This window comes from Kogia breviceps, chromosome 2 (genome assembly GCF_026419965.1).
Source record: "Kogia breviceps isolate mKogBre1 chromosome 2, mKogBre1 haplotype 1, whole genome shotgun sequence".
NCBI classification, from domain to species: Eukaryota; Metazoa; Chordata; class Mammalia; order Artiodactyla; family Physeteridae; genus Kogia; species Kogia breviceps.
In genome coordinates, this window is record NC_081311.1 from 201,266,399 (window position 1) to 201,286,140 (window position 19,742).

At 62.7% G+C, this 19,742-nt stretch overlaps 1 protein-coding gene across 1 annotated transcript in view; it reads left to right on the plus strand.

Moving 5' to 3' along the window:
• CROCC2 (ciliary rootlet coiled-coil, rootletin family member 2) overlaps positions 1 to 19,742 on the plus strand; it is a 75,144-nt gene that overhangs the window by 52,912 nt on the left and 2,490 nt on the right. The window contains 10 exon segments of the mRNA XM_067023495.1: positions 442 to 781; positions 859 to 880; positions 963 to 1,221; positions 2,001 to 2,121; positions 2,890 to 3,002; positions 12,241 to 12,310; positions 12,313 to 12,371; positions 16,789 to 16,968; positions 17,756 to 17,838; positions 18,241 to 18,354. Coding sequence (XP_066879596.1) covers positions 442 to 781; positions 859 to 880; positions 963 to 1,221; positions 2,001 to 2,121; positions 2,890 to 3,002; positions 12,241 to 12,310; positions 12,313 to 12,371; positions 16,789 to 16,968; positions 17,756 to 17,838; positions 18,241 to 18,354 — 1,361 coding nt within the window.

Genomic DNA, 19,742 nt, shown 5'->3' on the forward strand with positions numbered 1-19,742 from the left:
GCTGTCTCCAGCCCAGCCTGGGTGCTTGCTGAGGGGCTGTGGCGTCTCCGTTTATCCCCCATTCACTCGTGAGTATTCCGAGGGCACCTTGCCTGAGTCCCCGGAGGGACCATCCCCGGGGATGGGGGCACAAGTCAGGCCGCGAGCAGGGTCTGCCTGGGGCTCGCCCCACGCAGGCCAAGGAGGGGACAGCCTGGGGCCATCGCCCCGTCCGGCCAGGGTTGTGTGGCTGCCAGTGGGCTCTGCTGCCTGCCAGGACCTGCTCCATGGTTCTGGGGTGTCCCTCCTCACCTGGGCTCAGGTGTCCCCACAGTCAGACAGGGGCTGGGAAGCAGGTCCAGGGCCCCCTAGCTGTGACATGCCGAGGGGGGGGTAAGGCCAAGAGGGCTGGGGAGTCGTCAGAGGGCAGGTGGGTCTGGAGCCCCCAGGTCCGTCCCACAGGTCCTGAGGCTGCGGCAGACGCTGGCGGCGGTGGAAGGCAGGGCCGAGGCCCGGGAGGAGCGCCTGGCGGGGCGCCTCCGCGAGAGCCGGGGCGCCGAGCGGAGCCTCCGGGCCCAGCTGCACGGTGTCACCAGGAAGCTGCAGCAGGCCAGCAGCGCGGCCGCCGGCCTCCAGGCTCGCCTGGACAGGGCCTGCCACCGGGCCGGCAGTCTGGAGCAGGAGCTGGCCCGGGCCGGGGGCGCCAGGCGGGAGGCGGAGGCCCAGCTGGGCCGGCTGCGGTCCACGCTCTGCCTGGGCCTGGGGCTCCGGGGACAGAGCCCCACGGCCTCCCCCACCAAAGGTCAGTGTCCTCCGGGGCTTCAGGCAGCTCCTGTCCCAGCTGTGTCACCCTCCTGGGGCGTCCCTGCCCCTCCCTAGGGCCCAAGACCCTCGTGTTAGGGTCAGGAATCCAAAGGAGGGATGTCTGGGAGCAGAGCCAGCAGGAGGGGAGCGGGGGCCTGAGCCCTGTGCCTCTCCCCAAGCTCGCCACGGCCGGGACGGCAGAGAGAGGGGGACAGGGCACCCGCGTGTCTGGCGTCGCATATCCCCGCCACACGCTCTCTCGGTCGTCACGGTCCTGCAGGCTCGGGGGGCACCCGGGGCTGCCCCGGGCGGCCCCGCTCGCCGCTCCGATGGCCCTCGCCTGCCCCGCGAGACCGCAGCACAGAGGGGGCTGTGGCCTCCGTGAGGGACGCCCTGAGGGACTTGGCGCAGAAGCTGCAGGACGCCCTGAGGCAGCGGGTAAGGGGGGCGGGGGGACCCGTCCTGGAGGCTCCGGGAGACGGCGAGGAGCCGCTCGCCCGGTCTGCTGTCCTTCCATCTGTCCGTCCTGGATCCACTGAGACCCTGGCAGGACCCTGAGGGATAAATACCAATAACTACCAGCCTCCCTCGAGACCCAGCTGCCCCACTGTCCGGGGCTGCCTTCCGTCCTCAGACCAGGCGGCAGTGCCCGTCCTCTGCTGAGCCAACCCGACGGCTGGCCGGCTGGCCCCGACAGTGCCCCACCCTGCTGCCCCGGGGGTCCCGCAGGGCAGTCGTGAGCTGTCCCCGCCAGATTCGCCAGACCCGAAGGGGCGAGGGTGGGAAAAGACAGACTGACAGCGACCGGGCCCCTGCCCGCGGTCCTCGACGGACACCTGTTCCCCTCCCACCGCCCCCCCGCGCCCCGCCCGACCAGTGCCAGCCCCGGGGAAGGGCTCCAGCCCCACACGGGCCCAGACCCTGGCGGCGGGCCGTCCCTGCAGGTCGCCCTGACCCCACCTACGGGCCAGCTCCTGTGCCCCTGCAGGCCTCGCCGCCCTGCCCCGCGTCCGTCCCGCACAGCTGGACACGGGAGCCCAGCTGCCACTCCGGCCCTCGGTGCCCCCCTCCCCGCACCCGCAGGCCAGCCCAGCCAGCCACCGCCCCGTCCCGCCCGAGCAGCCGTGAGCCGCCCCACCCGGCCCTCTAGCCCGGCACTTGGCCCTCCACCCGCCAACGCCCAACAGCTGTCCCCTGACCTTGGTTCTCCCGCCCAGGATGCCTGGCGCTGCCAGGTGGGCAGCCTTAGCAGCCGGCTGAGCGAGGCCGAGAGGGAGCGTGCCCGAGCCCAGAGCCGCGCGGGGGAGCTGCAGAGAGCGCTGGCCAAGGCAGAGGAAGGTGGCCGCCCTTCCCCACCCCGCCCCGGGCACCGCTGCAAGGGCCCCCAGAGCCCACCTCCTGGCACCGCGAGGGTCCGTCCCGGGAGCTGCTCGGGAGCGGGCCACAGGGCCAGAGCCCAGAACTGGCGCGCCCCCCGCCCCGAGGTGCCCCGGCACCTGGCGGCTGGTGGCTCTTTCTCAGCCTTGGCTTCCCCGTCACAAGGCAGGGAAGTCCAGAGTCCTCCAAGGCCCGCCCCGGCCCGGCCCCCAGCTCCTCCGCCACGCCGGCCTCCTGCAGCCCCACCTCTGGGCATCTCTGCACTGGCCGTGCCTGCCGCCCGGAGCCCTCTCCCCCCACCGGGCCCTCGGCCCACGTCAGCTCCTCGGAGGGAGGCCCCCCGCCCGGCTGCTCACCCCACCTCCTTTCCGCCCCCCTTCCTCCACTCCTGGCTCTGCCCAGGAGGCAGGCCCGGGCCTGGCACGGAGTCCAGGGGAGGGATGTCCGGGAGCAAAGCCAGCACGAGCGAAACAAGGCTGGGAGGGGCCTGGAGTCCAGGCAGAGAGGGAGCTGGCACCCCACACCTGGCCCCGGGGACCTTGACTTTGAGGCAGGGCGGGAAGGGCAGGGAATTTTCATGGGGGGCCTCTCCAGCCCCTAACGTCTAGGTGCCGGTCGCCTAAACTCACCAGGCCTCAGTTTCCCAGCCTGGGCAATGGGAGGGGCCCTCCCTGGGAGGCAGCCCCACCGACCTTGGGAGTCAGGTGAGCTGCCCCGCTTGCCCCACAGGCCGGCGCCAGGCGGAGGGTGAGCTGAGCAGCTCCCAGGCTGTGCGGGCCCTGCAGGAGGAGGTGCCCCCGAGGCTGGAGCACCTGGCAGGCGCGGAGGAACGGAGGCTCCAGGTGGGGCACCTCACACCCCGGGGCAGGGGGCGGGGTGGGGAGGAGGCTTCTGGGGGAGGGCGGGTTCCAGGTCCCCACGGGCAGTGGCACTGGCCGCGCTGGGCCGGGGCGGGCGACCCCCGGGCATAGCGCCCCCACGGAGCTCGTCAGGGCCACCCTGGCGGAGCCATCTTGGCAGTGGTCCCAGCCCTTATTTCACAGATTTGCAGACACTGAGTCCTGAACAGGGAGCGACTTGGCCCCGGTGGCACAGTCGGCGAGGGGCCGAGTCGGGGGCAGACCCCCAGCCTCCCAGGTCTGTGCTTTTGGCGGCAGGCAGAGGGTGGCACTGGCCTAGCCTTGGAGCTCTCCAGATGCATGGGGTCATATTTATGCCGCCGCGGGACCGCATTTTCTTCTATGACACTCAGACATGGAAGGAGGTTGCACAGGGTGGACTTGGGTAAATATGCCACGTGCTGGCCTTTGGGGTGTGAAGGCGGCCACCGGGGTGAAGTTTTCAGGTGAGGATCTGGGCCTGGGCCGATGGGGGCTGGCCAGGCCCCCCCTCACTGCACCCCACCCAGGCCCACAAATCCAAGGAACCCTGGGCTGTGCTAAGATCCCTCAGCAGGACAGGGCCAGGGCTCAGCCGGGTCTGGGCCGCTGCGGCTCCTTGAGGACCTCAGAGCTCCAAGAACAGCGCATCTGGCTCAGGGAGTACAGGCCCCAGAGGCGGCCACCCCCGGGTGTCAGGGAATCGGGGCCCCCGGCCCCATGCTGAAAAGACGAGGCTGACAGAGACAGCAGAGTGCAGGGGCTGAGGAGGACACGGGCTCGGGTCCAGGCCACCCCCTCCCAGTGCCTCGCGAGGAGGGACCTGGGGAGATGGCCTTGCAGGTCAGCACAGCAGTGAGCTGGGCGAGGCCCGTAGGGCCCCAGGGGCAGCCGGCAGGCAGGCCGCCCCTCAGAGGGCAGGTGCGGACGCCAAGCCTGCGCTGACTCGCTGCATGCGGGGCTCAGCCTGGAGCCTGGTGACAGGGGCCTGGGTCCCAGGTGCCCACTAGGCCAGGAGTCTCTGAGGAGGGGCCTCCTGCAGGCGATAGGCAGAGAGCAGAGGAGCTCAGCCTGGAAAACATTTGTGAACTGAGAGGGGAGCTCTGTTTCAAAGGCCCCAGGGGCTACAGCTGCTGGGAGAGGCTCGGAGGGCCCAGTCCCAGGGCCCAGATGCCTGGCTGGAGGCTTGGGAGATGCCCGGGAAGAGTGGGGTCTGAGGAAGCAGGGGAGGCGGGGCCAGGCTGTGTTCCATTTTACACGTATGTCCACATGCACGGAACATGCATGTTCCATGCACATTTGAAAACGGTGTTTCCTGTTTGCAGGTTACACGTTTTGAAATATACCTGTAAAACCAACCTTTACATCATTCAAATATTCCACCTTGATTCTGTCTCCTGGATTTATCGAAGCTAAGAATCATGTGTGGAATTTTCCCAAGACAATTTTTTGGGGCAATGTCTCCTTTTATCTCTACGGGTCTGTAATTTCTAGATCTCTCTGACATGCCCTCTCTAACGTTTGCTTACTGGTCTGGAGGCCTCTGTGCCCTGCTCCATGCTATTTGTCTTGAATTCTACTCTGCCCGACGCTGGCAGTGTCCCCACCGTCTCCTGACCCTGGCCTCTGCACTTCACTCTGTAGGCTTTCGGCCATCGTTTCACCAGCCTGGCTTTGGTTTCAATCCTACCTTAGAGTCTTTCCCTTTCGCAGGAGAATTTGCCCCACTTACAAGTTTTGTGATAACTTATGCTCTGCGTTTCTTCCATCGCTGAGGAGACACCTGCCCCTTTAACGACTCCTCACGACTTCCTTTTTGTCCTCTCAATGTGAGGTCATCTGTCCGCCCCTTCCCTCCAGCGTCTGCATCCTGGTGTCCCCTCTCTTGGTCACCGCTCGGGGGAGGGGGAGTGTTACAACAATTGAAGCATTTTCCCCTAATATTCGGTGTTAAGTGTGAAGAGAATGTGTGTGTCACCTGAGCTCAGGGACCTCCCACGGCCACCCCCAGCAGCAGGGGTTCTGCACCTGTGCCCTGGCTCTGCTCTGCTCTGAGGGCTCCCCTCCCCCAGACCTGCCCCACCCCCTTCTTTCTCCTCAGCGCCCAGGCGGGGTCCCTGAAGAGCTGGCCCCTGAGTCTGAACCCCACCCCACCCCCTGCCCGCATCTATGCTCACAGCAGCCCCCGCCGGGCATCCTCCTTTCTGACCGCCCAGCTGCGAGTCACCATGGACGGCTGACTTCACTCCACGTGTGAGCCCCTGTCCTTGGCCAGAAGTCCCGCTGGCCTGCCTGCCTGCGGGGCTGGGCTCCTTCCGGGCTCCCACACTTGGGAGGCTGGGTCCACCCTCCTGAGGCTCCGGGAAGCGTCCCCTCGCAGCCGCGGGACTAGGTCCCCTTTCCCAGCTGTCTTCTGGACGCCTTCTCATAGGCTGCCTGACCCCCGCTTGCCGGCCCCCCGGCCTATGGCCCTGCAATGGACTAGGCCACCCACCTGCATACCCTCCCCTCGGGTGAACTCGGAGCTGCAGAGCTTCGCCAGTGAGCTCACATGCTCATGGGACAACACCGGCCGAAGGTCACGGGCCATCTCAGAACGCTGCCCTTCACAGTTGGGCTCTGTTGAACACGTCAGCTGAGCTCTTCACGAGCACAGATGGCTCCCTGAGTCAGGCTCACGTCCCACCTCTTCTGAGCGGGGCCTGTTTTTCCTTAGATTTCAGGCGCGTTGTTTGCCCTCTGACCTCAGTGTCAGATGGTGTCAAGAAATGTGAGGGCGTTTTAGGTTCTTGGGGCTGTTCCTTCCAGAGTAGGAGCCAGAGGGCCCGTTGATCTTTGAAACGTTTGGCCTGCGCGTGGGGAGCCGGCTCCGCGTGCAGGATCAAATCTACCTTCAGTTTATCCGAGTTCTTTCCACTTCGAAAGTATCTCTTCCCCTCCCCTCACTCCCTGCAGCTCTCAGTCGCCCACCCTGTGCTCCCGGCCCTGCCCTCCTCGCTGACCTCGAACTTCACCTTCTCATCGTGTCTCCCACCAAGTCTGGGAGGACTTTCAGGGTCTCCGTGGGCTTAGCCGCTCTCCCTGCTCTCCCTGCTGCCCCACAGCCCCGGGCTGGCGCTGCTGTTTTCACCGCGGATGGTTCGCCCTCTGGCTCCCCACTGGGCTCACCTTCTCGAGAACGTCAGTTATCGTTTTCTGACACGATTCCCCTTTCTTGCAATAACTCTGTTGTTCTCTTTTTGATTCGAGACCCTCAGATCAGATTCCGTGCACCGACGGCTCTCCTGAATCACAGCTGACAGCGCGCGACTCACGTGGTGACGCTTCTTCCTCCTTTTGAGAAGGGGGTCTGGTCTTATTCCCAGTTGGGGTTGCAGAGGAACCCATCAGGGCCTTCACGCGTCTCTGGCCAGATGTTTCAAGCCCCCAGGAAAGGCAGAGAGGAAGAGTCCAAGGGGAGACGTGGGGGGCAACAGCAGCGACGGCACCGAGCCCCCCCCCAGAACTTTTCTGTTCCAGGAATAGGGAGGGTGAGGGCCCCGACCCCAGGGCACAACCGCGGGGGTGTCCTCAGGCTCCTCCCCTTGGCACTTGCCTGCCAGGGGCGTGGGGGCCTTCCTGGTGCCTCACCCACCGCGACCCTCGTCCCTGGAGGCCTCCCCTCCACAGCCCCGCTGCCCCCTCCAGTCCCGGCCTCTGAGGCTCCCACGTGGGGTCTCCACACGGGGCGCAGACGGCTCTGCTGGACGTTGTTCACATATTCTCTACCCCTGTTCATTTTTCTGCTTGATCAAGTTTTTAGCAAAGTGTGTGTGCTAAAATCTATCCATCGTTTGTCCAATTTTTCTAAGAATTCTGGCAATTCTCAATTATCCTATTTTTAGGCCAGTTGCCTCCATATGCTCTCCATCTTTCGGGAACCCTCGAAGTCCCTGGTCTCCAGCTGAGGAAAGTCTTTCCCAATCTTTGTAACCTGTTGGTCATTGCGGTGGGCGCGCGGGAGGGGGTTCAGACACACCTCAGTCACCAGAGGCCCCGGGCACTCTCCACCCGCAGCCAACCCAGGCTGCAGCGTTTCCAGGCGGCTGTGGGCTCAGGATACCTGGCCACACTGCCTGCTGCCCACTGCCCGCACCACGTCCAGGCCAGGTTGCCAGGAGGCCAGCGTGAGCTAGAGCGAGGCTTGCATTTGACAACATCTTTCACTCTCATGGACTGGATTTTTCCCTCGTTTCACATAAGCCAATGTGTTTGTCAAGAGAAAGTTAATTAAAAACATATTTTTCTAATTAAATGGTAGGCTGTGCTCTGCAAACAGTAAGATTCTTGTTTGAGAGCAAATCCCTCCCTGTTTCCAGGGCTACCCTGGGAATTCAATAGATCAACAATGCAGAACCGAGCCCCAAAGGTTAGGACACGCGTGAACACAGCCCCCGGGGGGCCTGCAGGCGGCTGGCGGGCCTGAGCCAGCGGGAGGCGAGGCGCGGCGGGGGGCCTGGCGCCCGCCCACTGGGAGAGACCGCCTGAGGCTGTCCTCGGACCGCTGCCAGGTCACAAGCCTCGATGGCTCAGAGGGGCTCACAGCATCCACCAGCATCTCACACTCCCTCGCACACCCTCCCCTCCTCTCCAGAGAGCTCACCCCCAGGGCCCCAAACCAGCTTCAGTCCAGGTTCTAGAAGCGAAGTGGGGAGCCGCTCGGCCTCCTGGGCGCACTGCGGCTGGAGTGCATTCCTGATACTTGCTCAAGAATGTCTGTGTTCCTTTAGGGCGCCATACTTGTCAGATTTTTGTGTGTGTTAAGAGTATTTTATCTTCACAAAAGGAATTGGTGAGCTTTCCGTCTCTTTCTACTACCTGGGATCATCTAAATGGCCTCAGAGTTAAGCTTTCTTGAAAGGTTACGATGAACTTACCTGCAAATGCTCTGCCCCTCCTGTCGTCTTAAGTAATACATTTTCATTCCCTCTCCCACCTTTTCCCTCGCTGTCTGTTTGAGTTTTTCTATCTCTTCTGGGGTCAGTTTTTGACATTTGGAAGTCACCCATCTCATATGTTTAAATGCGCTGCCAGGAACTCGCTCTTATATTTGGTAGCCATTTTTTATTTTTACACCTGTAGTTAGATCTTATTTATATCTATAGTTAGATCTGTTTCTGTCCCTGATGTTGGAGATTTTCGTCTCTCTTTAACTTGCCAACAGTTCATCTGTTTTATTGGTCTTTTCAAAGAATCAACTTTTATCTCTTTTCTCCTTTTCATCTAGTTTATTCGTTTCAGCTTTTATCCCTATTAACATACTCTTTTTTTTTTTTTTTTTTTGGTGGTACGTGGGCCTCTCACTGCTGTGGCCTCTCCCATTGCGGAGCACAGGCTCCGGACGCGCAGGCTCAGCGGCCATGGCTCACGGGCTTAGTCGCTCCGCGGCATGTGGGATCTTCCCGGACCGGGGCACGAACCCGTGTCTCCTGCATCGGCAGGCGGACTCTCAACCACTGCGCCACCAGGGAAGCCCAACATACTCTTTTTTTGTTGTAATATTTCTGATTTCTTCAATTGCATAAGTGATGTATTTATGTTTGGGCTTATCAATAGTAAAAGCATTCAATGTTGTGTTTTCCCTCATTGTGGTTTGGTATGTGCCCCCACAGGCTTTTTGTTGTTGTTGTTATTATTTATTTTTGGCTGCGTTGGGTCTTCGTTGCTGCGCTCGGGCTTTTCTCTAGTTGCAGCGAGCAGGGGCTACTCTTCGTTGCGGTGTGTGGGCTTCTCACTGTGGTGGCTTCGCTTGTTGCAGAGCATGGGCTCTTGGTGCGTGGGCTTCAATAGTTGTGGCAGGTGAGCTCAGTAGTTGTGGCTTGTGGGCTCTAGAACGCAGGCTTAGTAGTTGCGGCACACAGGCTTAGTTGCTCCACAGCATGTGGGATCTTCCCGGACCAGGGCTCAAACCCATATCCCCTGCATTGGCAGGTGGATTCTTAACCACTGCACCATCAGGGAAGCCCCTCCCCCGCCAAGATTTTTAATATGAATTCTTTTCCTTTCTTACCAATTTTCTAGGAGTTTCCGTTTTTATTTCTTCTTTAATTCAAAGCTTATTTAGAAGAATAACTAAACGTTTGTGCCTCTTCTTGTTGCTGTGTCTCATCTTACTGGAGAGAGGGCTGGCTTTGGGGCAGTTATAATCTTTTGATCAGCTTCTGGATGGATCTTTGCTTATGTGCCTGGTTTGTCGGTTGTTTCTTGGTTGTCGGTTGTTTGCTTTCTTGGTTCGGCTTTGTCTAGTTGTTTGTGGTATGTTAGGAGGGAAACTGGACAGGCTGATTGCAAAGTTTACAGGGAAGAATAGCTGTTTGAGTTTTCTAAGAAATTTTTGAAATAGTATAGTAATACTGACTGTAACAGCAGCGTGGTCAAAGCAGCAGGAGTTGGCACAAGGGTGGACAAAGAGGCAAGCAGGACAGGACAGAGTCTCCAGAACTTCCAGAAGTTTCCAGCTATCCCTAACCGGCACCAGATCCCAGCCTCCTGGCTGGGCCACTGAGGCCCACTGTGTAAAGTAAGGGGCTTGGGTCCCCTTATATTTGAGCACTCCCCAGCGCTACTTCTGTCCTGTGACCGGCCAGAGAGCTCGCGAGGCTGCCAGAGGGCAGGGCCAATGGCCGTGCACCGCTGCCCAGCGCTCCCCCACACTGGACACTTGCCAGCCCATGAACAAATCGATCCGTTGTCACCAGTGGATGAAAAGGCTGAGGACCTGAACTCCGAAGGATGCGCTGGGGTTGGCGGCAGGCTCTGCTCTTGTGCAACAGGCAGGGTGTGGAACGTTACCTCTGCCTGCTGTGCTAGTGCCTGAGGCATTTCTAGCCTCTACAGACCCCCATTTCACAGCGGCCCCCATACGGGGGGGGTGAGGGGCGTCCACACAGTTCCTCTCCCGTCCTTCTCTTGCTCCCGACGAAAACGCTGTGAGATCGCATCACACCCGTCCGCAGAGGGGGGAAACCAAGGCTGGGGGCTGGTCCAAGGGCACGCGCCGAGCCCTGCCTCCTTCCCCAGGCCGGGGTGGAACCGCAGGAGCCGGCGGTCAAGCCTTGAAGCCCCGTGCGCAGCGCAGGCTTGTGACGCGTGCACGGCCAGCCGCCCCCCATTCAGGATCAGGGCTCAGGACCAAAGCAAGCCAGCAATGAGACTGACTCAGTGGGGCAAAGGGAGATGTTCGTAAAGGGTGTCCCGTTCAATTATTATGGTTCATTTGAATTCCATAAACGTTGAGTCACTACAAGAGGAGCATAGCGCTTCACATGAGTGGTTTGGAGCCTCTTTAAAATACCATGAAATATTTAAGCCATATTTGAAGGAAACTTCTGCTTTTCTACTGGAAAATGTGTACAAACAGAAAACTGTAATTTCCAAAATTGTAAAGAAGGGTGAAACCTCACTTTTAGGTACAAGCATTGCCCTCCTTCCTTTCCTTTGACTTTCTAAACTGACAGAACAAAAGAAGTTCCTACAGGGTCACGGCACCTGTCCCGCCCTCACCCAGCCTGGGACGGGGGATGCCCGGATGCTCCCCTCCTCCTCTGAGCTAGTCCTCCTCTTGTATTTAGTGAAAACGGAATGGGAGATGGATGCAAAGCCCCCTTAGACACACGGCTCCTGGGACACAACTGCTGGGTCCTTGGGAATGACGCGTGTTTGCTGGCCGAGACCCGGAAACTCGAGGGCTGAGCCTGGGTGGTCCTCGGGGGTCCCTGTGCCTTCAGGCGTTCCCACTCTGCCTCTAGACCCAGTCTCCCTCTTCCTAAACAAGCACCTCTTGCCCGCCACACCCCACACCCCCTCCTCTCTCTGCTGGCCCCGTCTCCCCTCCCCCAGCCAGGTTTCTGCAAGGGCTGCCCCTGCCGCTCTCCCCAGACTGTCAGCATCTCAGCCTCCCGGGACACGCATAGACACAGAGATCACCAGCAACTCTGGTCCCTCCAAAGGGTGCTTTTTGGGTCCATGTCTACCTGAGCCCCTGGAGCTTTCCGCCCAGGGGCCCGACCTCTCCCTCCGATCTCCGCCAGCTCTCTGGTCCTCCCTGGGCCCCGCCTCCTCTTCTCTCTGCTCTGAAGTCCACCTGGCCTGGACCCCTTCTCTCCCCCTCCTCCCCCACCTCCCTGGCCTTCGGTGCCAGGGCCTCCATAGCCACTTGCTCCCGTGACACTGCGCCCGGCTCAGTGACCCCCGGGGGACCCCTCAGCGTGCTCCCACACCTGCCTTCCCAGCCCAGCAAGTGGGGTCCGGACACCCCGCGCGCAGTCCTAGCCTGGGAGCCCTCGGGGCACTGCCTGCTCCTCCCCCACCACGCAGCCCTCAGGCTACCTCTCCATTCGGGGGCACGTTCTTCCACTTCGTGGCCCCTTGAGCCCAAGCCGCCGCAGGCTCCGTGTGGACAATCCCGGGGCCCCCACCGTGCCTTCCTCCGCCCTCCTGCTCAGCCCCCTGCCATGGGTGGACGCAGCTCCTGATGTTCCAGAGTCCTCTGTACCAAAGGTCACCCCCACCTGCCCGTCACCAGACACTCGCGGGCAGGACGGCATGCGGGCGCTCCCGAGAGTCCCCCGCCCCCACTGTGCGCCGGCTCCAGCCCGGGGACACCGCACGCGCCGTCCTCGTGAAGGCTCAGAGGGGAGGGGTGACAGGGAGGGGGCCGCGCGGCAGAGGAGGGGGCGGCCGGGCTGCGAGGCCAGGAAGGCGGTGGGCAGCACTCCGGACTCGGGCAGCAGGGGTGGGGAGGCCTGAAGCACAGGGGTACGAGGTGGGCGCAGAGGAAGAAGGCCGCAGGCGGAGGGCGTGGGGGCTGAGCCCCACCCGCCCCAGGAGCTTGGGAGGACTTGGGGGGACTGTCGCGGTCTTTCTTCCGAGGGCTGGAAGCAGGGCAGGGAAAATGGATGTGTCTTCTGAGCCACTCTGACCTCAGCGGAGAACTCGCCTTTGCCCACGCCGCGGGGCCAACAAGGCCTGCTTCTGGGACCCCTCCCACCCCGCCCGTGGTTACATCGGAAACTGCCCGATCCGTGCACACGGCACTCAGCCTGTTCTCGCTTCTTTACTTCCCAGCCACCGCACGTGGTCTGGGCAGACGCCAGGTGCCACAGCCTCACCTGGAGCACAGCCCCAGCCGTGCTTCCAGATGGCCTGTGCCTCCCTCCCCCAGAAGCACGTGGAAACGAGGCACCAGGCCCTGGACGAGAGCAGGAGGCACAGGCAGGGCCTGGCCCAGAGGGGGCGCTGCTAGAGGAGAAGGTCGCCACCCCCGGAGCGCAGGTGAGGGGGGCCCTGCGGCAGGTGAGGGTCCCCGGGGGGCAGTCCCTGCCTTCCCTTTAGGACTCGCTCCCTCCGCGTGAAGGAAGTCCAGGGAGACGCTGGAGGCAGGTGTCAGGCCTGGAGTCACCCAGACGCGTGCAATCCCCAGCGGACAGAGGGGAGACCGAGGCGGGAGGGGCACGCGGGGACTCAGAGCCCCAAGGCCTCTCCCAGGTTTCCTGCTCCACTGCGGGCGCCCCTACGACAGAGGGAGGACGGTGGACACGCAGCTCCGGGAAAAATAATCAGCCGAGCGGGGGGCTCAGCCTCAGGCCGGAGTGACCGGCCCATGCGCGGCCCACGGGCTCCGGTGGCAGCGGCGGCGGCGCATGGAGGGGGGCGGCGGGCGCAGCGCGTGGAGAGACGTGTCCCGCGCGAGGAGCGGCCGCGCTGCGCCCCGGGCGGGCGGCCCGCCTGCAGGGGGAGCTCGCGGTGCACCAGGCCCAGGTACCCGGAGCCGGGGGATGGTCCCCGGAAGAGGACCAGCTCCACGTATGAAACGGGCCACAGTGGAGGGATTTGGGTTGAAATCAGGGTTGGGGGTCACCAGAGCATCTTCCTAGGGCCCAGGTTAACTGACGGGGAAACTGAGGCTAGTGAAAGGAAATGGTGTTCGTGGAACCAGGCAGAATGTCACCCAGGCCCCAACCCCACAGCTATGGCTCTGTGGACCCGCCCGGCAGGCCTGCTGTGTGCAGGGACCTCCCAGGTCACGTGGCCTGGGAGGCAGCTCCCTTGACCTCGATGTCCTGCCTCTGCCCTGTAGGAATAGGCACAGCCCATCCAGCTGACCCTGGCAGAGTGCATGGCTGGGCTTTGGGCCTGGGATTCTGATGCCCTCTCAGCACCCCCAGGGGTGGGCAGGACAGGGAGTCCAGAGGGAAGACAGACCACCGGGCAGTAGCTGGAAAGCCTGCACTGGGCTGGTGACCAGGCACCCGAGGCACCCGTCCCTTCAGGCTCAGTGTCCCCACGTGAGCCGGGGGGAAGCAGGAGTCCTGGCAGTGGGGAGAGCTAGGGGCTCAGTCCTGGACCCCAGAGCAGGGCGGCCTTCCCAAGGCCTCTCTGGGGAGAGGGCATGGTCGGGCCCTGCTGCCCGGGCGGCCTGGCAGGTGGTGGCCGGGGGCTGTGTGAGCACAGCTGGGCAGAGGTCTCGCAGCCTGTCCCCTGGTGCCGGGAGCTGGACTCATGTGCAGGCACAGGGACACGGCCCTGCTGGCGTGGCACAGGTGACCAGGTACGGCTGCTGTCCCTCACACCGCAACACTGGCCCTGGGTGGAGGTGTGGGTGGACCCCACCAGCCTGGGCTCAGCTGTGTAAAGGGAACTGGGCCGAGAAGGGAGGGTTCGTCCCTCACGGCAGGCCTAGGTGGCAGCGTCCGGCCAGGCCTTCTCAGAGGGAGGTGGAGGGTCCGTGTCATGGCTCAGCCCATGGACTTTGCAGGGGCCGCCTCAGGCCCAGTCGATCCCTGAGCTTGTCACTGTGCCACCTGCCTGCCAGGTCCTGCACAGAATGGCTCTGTGCGGGGGCGGGGTCTGTCTGGGCAGTGCAGCCCAGGGCAGGAGGGCGCGGGCACCACAGGGGCCAGGCTTGGCCTCACCAGCACACAGTCGTGGCCATGGGACGAGTGGTGAGGTGACAGTGCCCAGGGCTCTCAGACTTGGAAGGACAAAGATGCCGGGGTTGGGGGGGTGGACACCAGCAAGGAGTGAAAAGGACAAGCTCGGGGCCAGAGAAGAGACAGAGGCACAGCAGGGCCAGGAGAGAGAGTGTCTCACTGTGCAGGAGCAAAGTGCAGAACTAAGAGCTGGGGGTCCCCACGGGGGTGACGGCGCCCCCCCCAACGCAGAGGGCAGGCTCCAGAGCAGACCGGCCAACGCACCCCGAGGGAGGACAGCGTGGCCCCGCCCGGTGAGAGCTGCCAGGCCTGGAGCCTCTAGGAGAGCGTCCACCTGAGTCACGTGTCCCCATGCGCTTGGGGACACGTGTCCCAGGCAGGCTCTGGCCACCAGGTGCACAGTGTCCAGCTCAGGTGGGCTCGGGGACAGGACGGCTTTCCAGAGGGAAGTGGTCGGGTCAATGGGGTGGCCCTGGAAGGCAGGGACCCCGGGGACAGAACTGGGGTCAGGACGGAGGCACAGAGGCCAGCAGATCAGGACAGTCACTGCGAGCCAGGAGCCAGCTTGTCCACACGAGGCCACTCGCCCTCTCACAAAGAAGCGTTGTCCAGCCGAGCATGGTCACCAGGACCCTGCGGCTCCTCCCGAAGGGCAAGCCCAGTGCCAAGCTGGGGAAGCCGAGGGCTCCCGTGGCTGCTTGGGGTAGGGGGCCTGGGGGCTGGGAGGCCGAGATGGCACTGCCCCGGGCAGCAGAGCCAACCTCGGGTCCCTGGAGCCCAGATGGGGGAGGGGAGGAACAGCTAATGAATTCCAGGAGGTCAGCTGTGAGGGGCCCGAAAACCCATAAACCCTTTATTGGTGTCTCAGGAGGGGAAACCCGGATGCAGCCGTTTATTTACTTTGGATTTCACTTTTCTCTTCTCTTTTTAACATGCAAGTCCAGGAGTGTAACTGGATTTTTAAAGAAACAGGACTTCCTTTCTCAGTGGAGGGGCACCCTTTGTTCTCCTCAGTCCTGAAAAAGAAAGGATCCCCTACTTCTGTAACACTCTGGCCACTGCCCCCGTCACTTTGCGCTCGAGACTGATCCTCCATGTCCCAGGGCCCCCCAAGAGACCAGGCCCTGTCCAACCTGAGGGCGAGTGGGCAGGTCGAGAGGGCTCCGAGGAGAGGACAGGCCTGGGCCTCCAGTGGCTGGGGCTGGCCCTCTGACCACTGCCCCACCCGGCCCAGAGCCGGGGAAGTGGGGAGGTCTGGTTTGGGGCCCAGATTCCCATCCTGCCCCGGTGGCTGACGGGCCAGGCCTGCCCTGAGTGTCAGTTCCTTCCTCCAAAGGGACCGTCCACACGGGGGCAAACAGGGGCTCCCAAACCTTCCCACCAAAAATGTTTGTTTCATTGGTCACCCAGCATTCACCCTCAGTTCTTCCCCCGCCCTGTCCTGTGCCTGCGTGGTGAGGACGGGGGCCAGGAAGGGGGCTGTACTCAAGCAGCGGGCAGTTCCAAGGAAGACGGGCCGTGGGGACAGGAACACAGAGGACACAGGCTGGCTGGGACCTGGTCAGGGAGTGGTTGGGGCCTGTGAGCCGGCTGCAGGTGCCGAGGTGCAGGAGTGCCAGGATGCAGTGGGCAGAGGCTCCCCGAGGCTGGGAGCGGCGCTGCAGGGGCCTGTAGGTACCAGGAGATGCGGCTGGTCCAAAGCAGGACAGCAGCGTGACTGGTGGTCCCCCCTCGCTCTCACAGCATCCCCACACGCTGGACAGCCCCGGCCCTGGGCATCCTGGCCAGGGATCTCCCTCCCCCGCCGACCCAGCCAGCTCTCAGGGGATCCAGAGTCCTTCCCGGGGGCACCCCGCATGCTCTCCAGGGCCAAGGCTGGCCTGAGCTCACATCCCTGCCAGAGACCGTGGCAGGCTCTGCTCTTGCAGACGGAGCTGAGGAGGGAAGGGGACAACACGAGGGCGGGGGGCTGAGAGGGCGCCGCTGGACCATATACCCCGAGCCGCCCGCACCAGGAAGCGGACAGGGCCCTGAGGCAAAACCAGCTGGGCTCCATGCACCCCAGTCTTGGGAGAGGGCCGGGGCCCGGGGCTGGGGGTGTCCAGGTGGGTGTGGGTCCCAGTGTTTCTGTCCCATGTGAGTGCGCTTGGACACACATATGCACACGCCCAGATGGGAAAGGCGGGCTGGACCACTCCTGCACGGAACAGGTGCAGAGACACAGCCCCAGCCAACAAAGGGGTCCACCAGGGCGACACCTCAGGTCTCAGGGCTCCATGGGCCCCGTGGGAGTGGGGGGACCAGCAGGGGACCGTGAGCCAGTGCATGGACCTGAAGAAGGGAGGAGTGTGGGAAACCCAGGGCCAGGCAGGCCCACAGGCAGGTCCAGGGGCTGCTCCCGTGTGTTCTGGGGTATCTCCCCTTTCACCGCTGGACAGACCCCCCTATCGCCAGGCAAGGAATTGGCAAGGGGTTTGGGGGCAAGAATCAGCCTGCGATGCCTCTGGGACCCCCGGTCCAGCCAAGTGGAAACTAGGATGCCATTAAAACAGATGTAAGGCTCACCTTGCCGGCCTGTGGGTGGGGCTCCGGAGAAGACAAGGCCCGGGGGCCAAATGTGTTTACGAAACCCTCCGCTCACCTTCCGGTCCTGGCCAGGCCCCTGGGCCCCGGCAGAGGGCAGCCGGGCCAACTGGGTGTCCCCAGGGGAGGGCTGGACGCGCCTGCCGCGGCAGCCCTGGGTGGGCAGGCCACAGTGAGGTGCCTGGGGTCTCCCCTAGGTCCAGAAGGTGGAGCTGGAGCAGGCCTATGCCCGGCGGCTCCGGGAGCTGGCCACCCAGCACCAGCGAGACCTGGCGGTGGGGGCCAAGCAGCTGCACGGGGCCCAAGTACAGGCCGCACAGGCCCTGGCCTCCCGAGAGAGGACCCACCAGCAGCGGGTGAAGGTGCTGGAGAAGCAGGTGGGCGGGGGTGCAGAGGGAGGGGAGGGTCCCTGCACCCGCCTGGCCCCAGCCCGAGGTCCTCCAGCAGCACTACTGCCCGGTGGGCTCCAGGCCATCCCCAGGGGACCCCCTACTACCCTCTGTCACTCCCACACCTCACTGAGGAGCGGAGGGGGATTCTGGGGTGGGTCACCACCTTCTCCATGCCGCCATCGACCCCCCATAAAGAGGGGTGGGGACAGTCCCTCAGCCGGTGGCTGCTGGGCGTGAAATGCCCAGATAGTGCCTGGCGCACGGCAGTCCTAGTGGTGGCGGCCCCTGCACTGTCCTGCAGAGTCAGGGACGGGGGCAGCAGCATACGGGGGGACGGGGCAGTAACAAAGCAGGACAGAGCCTTGAGCGTGTGCCTGTGCTCACCACACACCCCCACACGCATGCATGTGCACACACAGACACACCCACACAGACACACGTGCACGCGCGCGCACACACATATAGACACACACGTGCCTGCGGACACGCACAGAGACACACATGCGTGCACACGCACACAGGCACACACACGTGCACGCGCACATGCACACAGACACACCCACACAGACACACGTGCACGCGCGCACACACACACAGACAGACATGCCAGCCGGGGCTGCCCCGTGGGCTCCGAGCTCTCTGCCTTGGGGGATCTGCTCGATGAGGGAACAGAGGAGGGAACTGAGACCCAGAGAGGGAACTGAGACCCTTCAGGTCACGGAGCTCAGCCATGGGGCCCGCCCGCCCGCCTGAGCTCCTGCCCTGTCCCCAGGTGGCCAGCCTGAAGGAGCAGCGAGACCAGGAAGTGCATCAGCGGCGACGAGCCTGCCTCAGCCAGGCCTTCCGGGCCAAGAAGTGAGCCCAGCTCCTGACCCCTGGGTGGCCCAGCTGCCACTGCCCCGACCAGCCCGGCAGCAGAACCGCTGCTGGGGAAGCGACGCCTTGTGCTGTTTAGCCGGGGGCCGAGCTCGAGGGGCACCGGGCCAGGGAAGCCACCACCCGTGCCAGGAGTCAGTGCGCACCCTCTAATCCCCTGACCACAGAGCTCCCCCAGCCCTTGGGACCCCCGCCTCCGGCTGGTGTGGCCCAAACTCCGGGGCCGCTGCTCTCCGACGCGCCCCTCCCCAGCCGCACGGAGCCTCCCGCGGCCGGCATCGGCCCTGGCACCGCTGTGGATGTGCTGACCCGGCCAGACCCCGGCGGCCAGGCCCCAGCAGGCCAGCTTCCGCAGCCACAAGCTGCATTCCGTGCCCTCAGCTCTGTAAACATGGGGAAACACGTGGAAAACATTTCCACCAACTGGAGCCAAAAACATAATGTCCCGCAGGGCCCAGCTACCACATCCCTGCACACAGGGGCGGCAGGACCTCCGTATCCAGGAACTGCAGGGCCGTCACGGTGGCAGGTGGCTGCAAGGGACTCAGAGTCCAGACCCCCCCCCCCCCCCCGCAACCCCGCGCTCCCCGCCCCATGACTCACTGCCCATGAGAGGCATCAGGGTGTAAACGTTAAAGTTGTTAGAGAACCACCCACTTTCCCAGCCTATAAACTCTGGGAAAATTCCTGCGGGAATCCAGCCCTGGTTGCCTCGGAGACCGAGGCAGCCATCTTAGGCCGATGCCTGGTTCACCTGTTAGCATTTTCTCTCTTTTCCCCCCACGAACACTGGTCAGAGTGATTTGTTTCCTCTCCAAATGGCCTCTTTTGTTTTGGAAGTGACGTGTTTACAACATCTGCGGGGCACCAGCCAGCCCGGTAAATTCCTGCGTCCACAGGTGCTAGCCGCCACCCCCAAGCACCTCCTCCTTCCAGGACTCATGGGGGTGAGAAGGGCCAAAGCTCCGGGAGCCCACCCATTCCAATCACGATCCCGCACTTAAAATAGGCTGTCCTGTCACGCCTTCCTTTCTGACTGAACCTAGTAACGGAGTTGCCGTATGTTGTGAACTGCACAAAAAATAGGTTTCATTCTGCCTCTCAGCTCTGCCTGATTATCGGTGGCTGTACTGAGAAGGATTCTGAAGTTCAGCCCAGACTCAGAGGGGAAGAGCATGGTGACCCATTAACAACGCTGCTCTGGGCAAAGGAGGCGTTAGTGGTGGTGTTCGCACCCAGATATTCACCAGCTTGTAGCGGCCCATTGGAACGCATAGCAACCCAGCGGCTGCCCCCACCATTGGAGAGCCTGGTACAGACAGGAAGGGTAGGGCCGTGAGACACACACAGCTCTGATGCTCAGGGCCTGGCATTTAGTAGGCAAGTCCCTTCCCTTCCTCCCCAACGCGGCGACCCGGTGGGCAGCTCCCTTGTGGAGGAAGGACCTGAGGGTTGGCGGGTGGGGAGGAAGGGCCCGGAAGCTGGAGACTGACACTTGGAAAGTGTCAACACTTGCCTCTCTGCGGAGGCCACTGGCGCACTGGCGTCTCAGCGTCACACCTTTGGGACTGAATCTCCCAGCACAGAGGAGGTGCCTAGCAAACGTGCACAGATGAAAGAGGAATACACCCCAGATGCACAAGGGGTCGGAAAGAGTTCTCAACACTGAAATGAGAGCCACACACTATTTGACCAATGTTCTTGCTGGCGATTTCTGGACCCTCCTTGCCCAGTTTGCTCCCGGGAGACGTAAGATTTTTATATTTCAATGAAAGTTCAATCAATGTAGGAGACGCTGTTTTTACTTGTTCAACGTAAAGTTGTATACTTAGGAAAAAGTATTTTTCTGATGGAGATAAACTGCTGTTTTCTTAAACATTTCC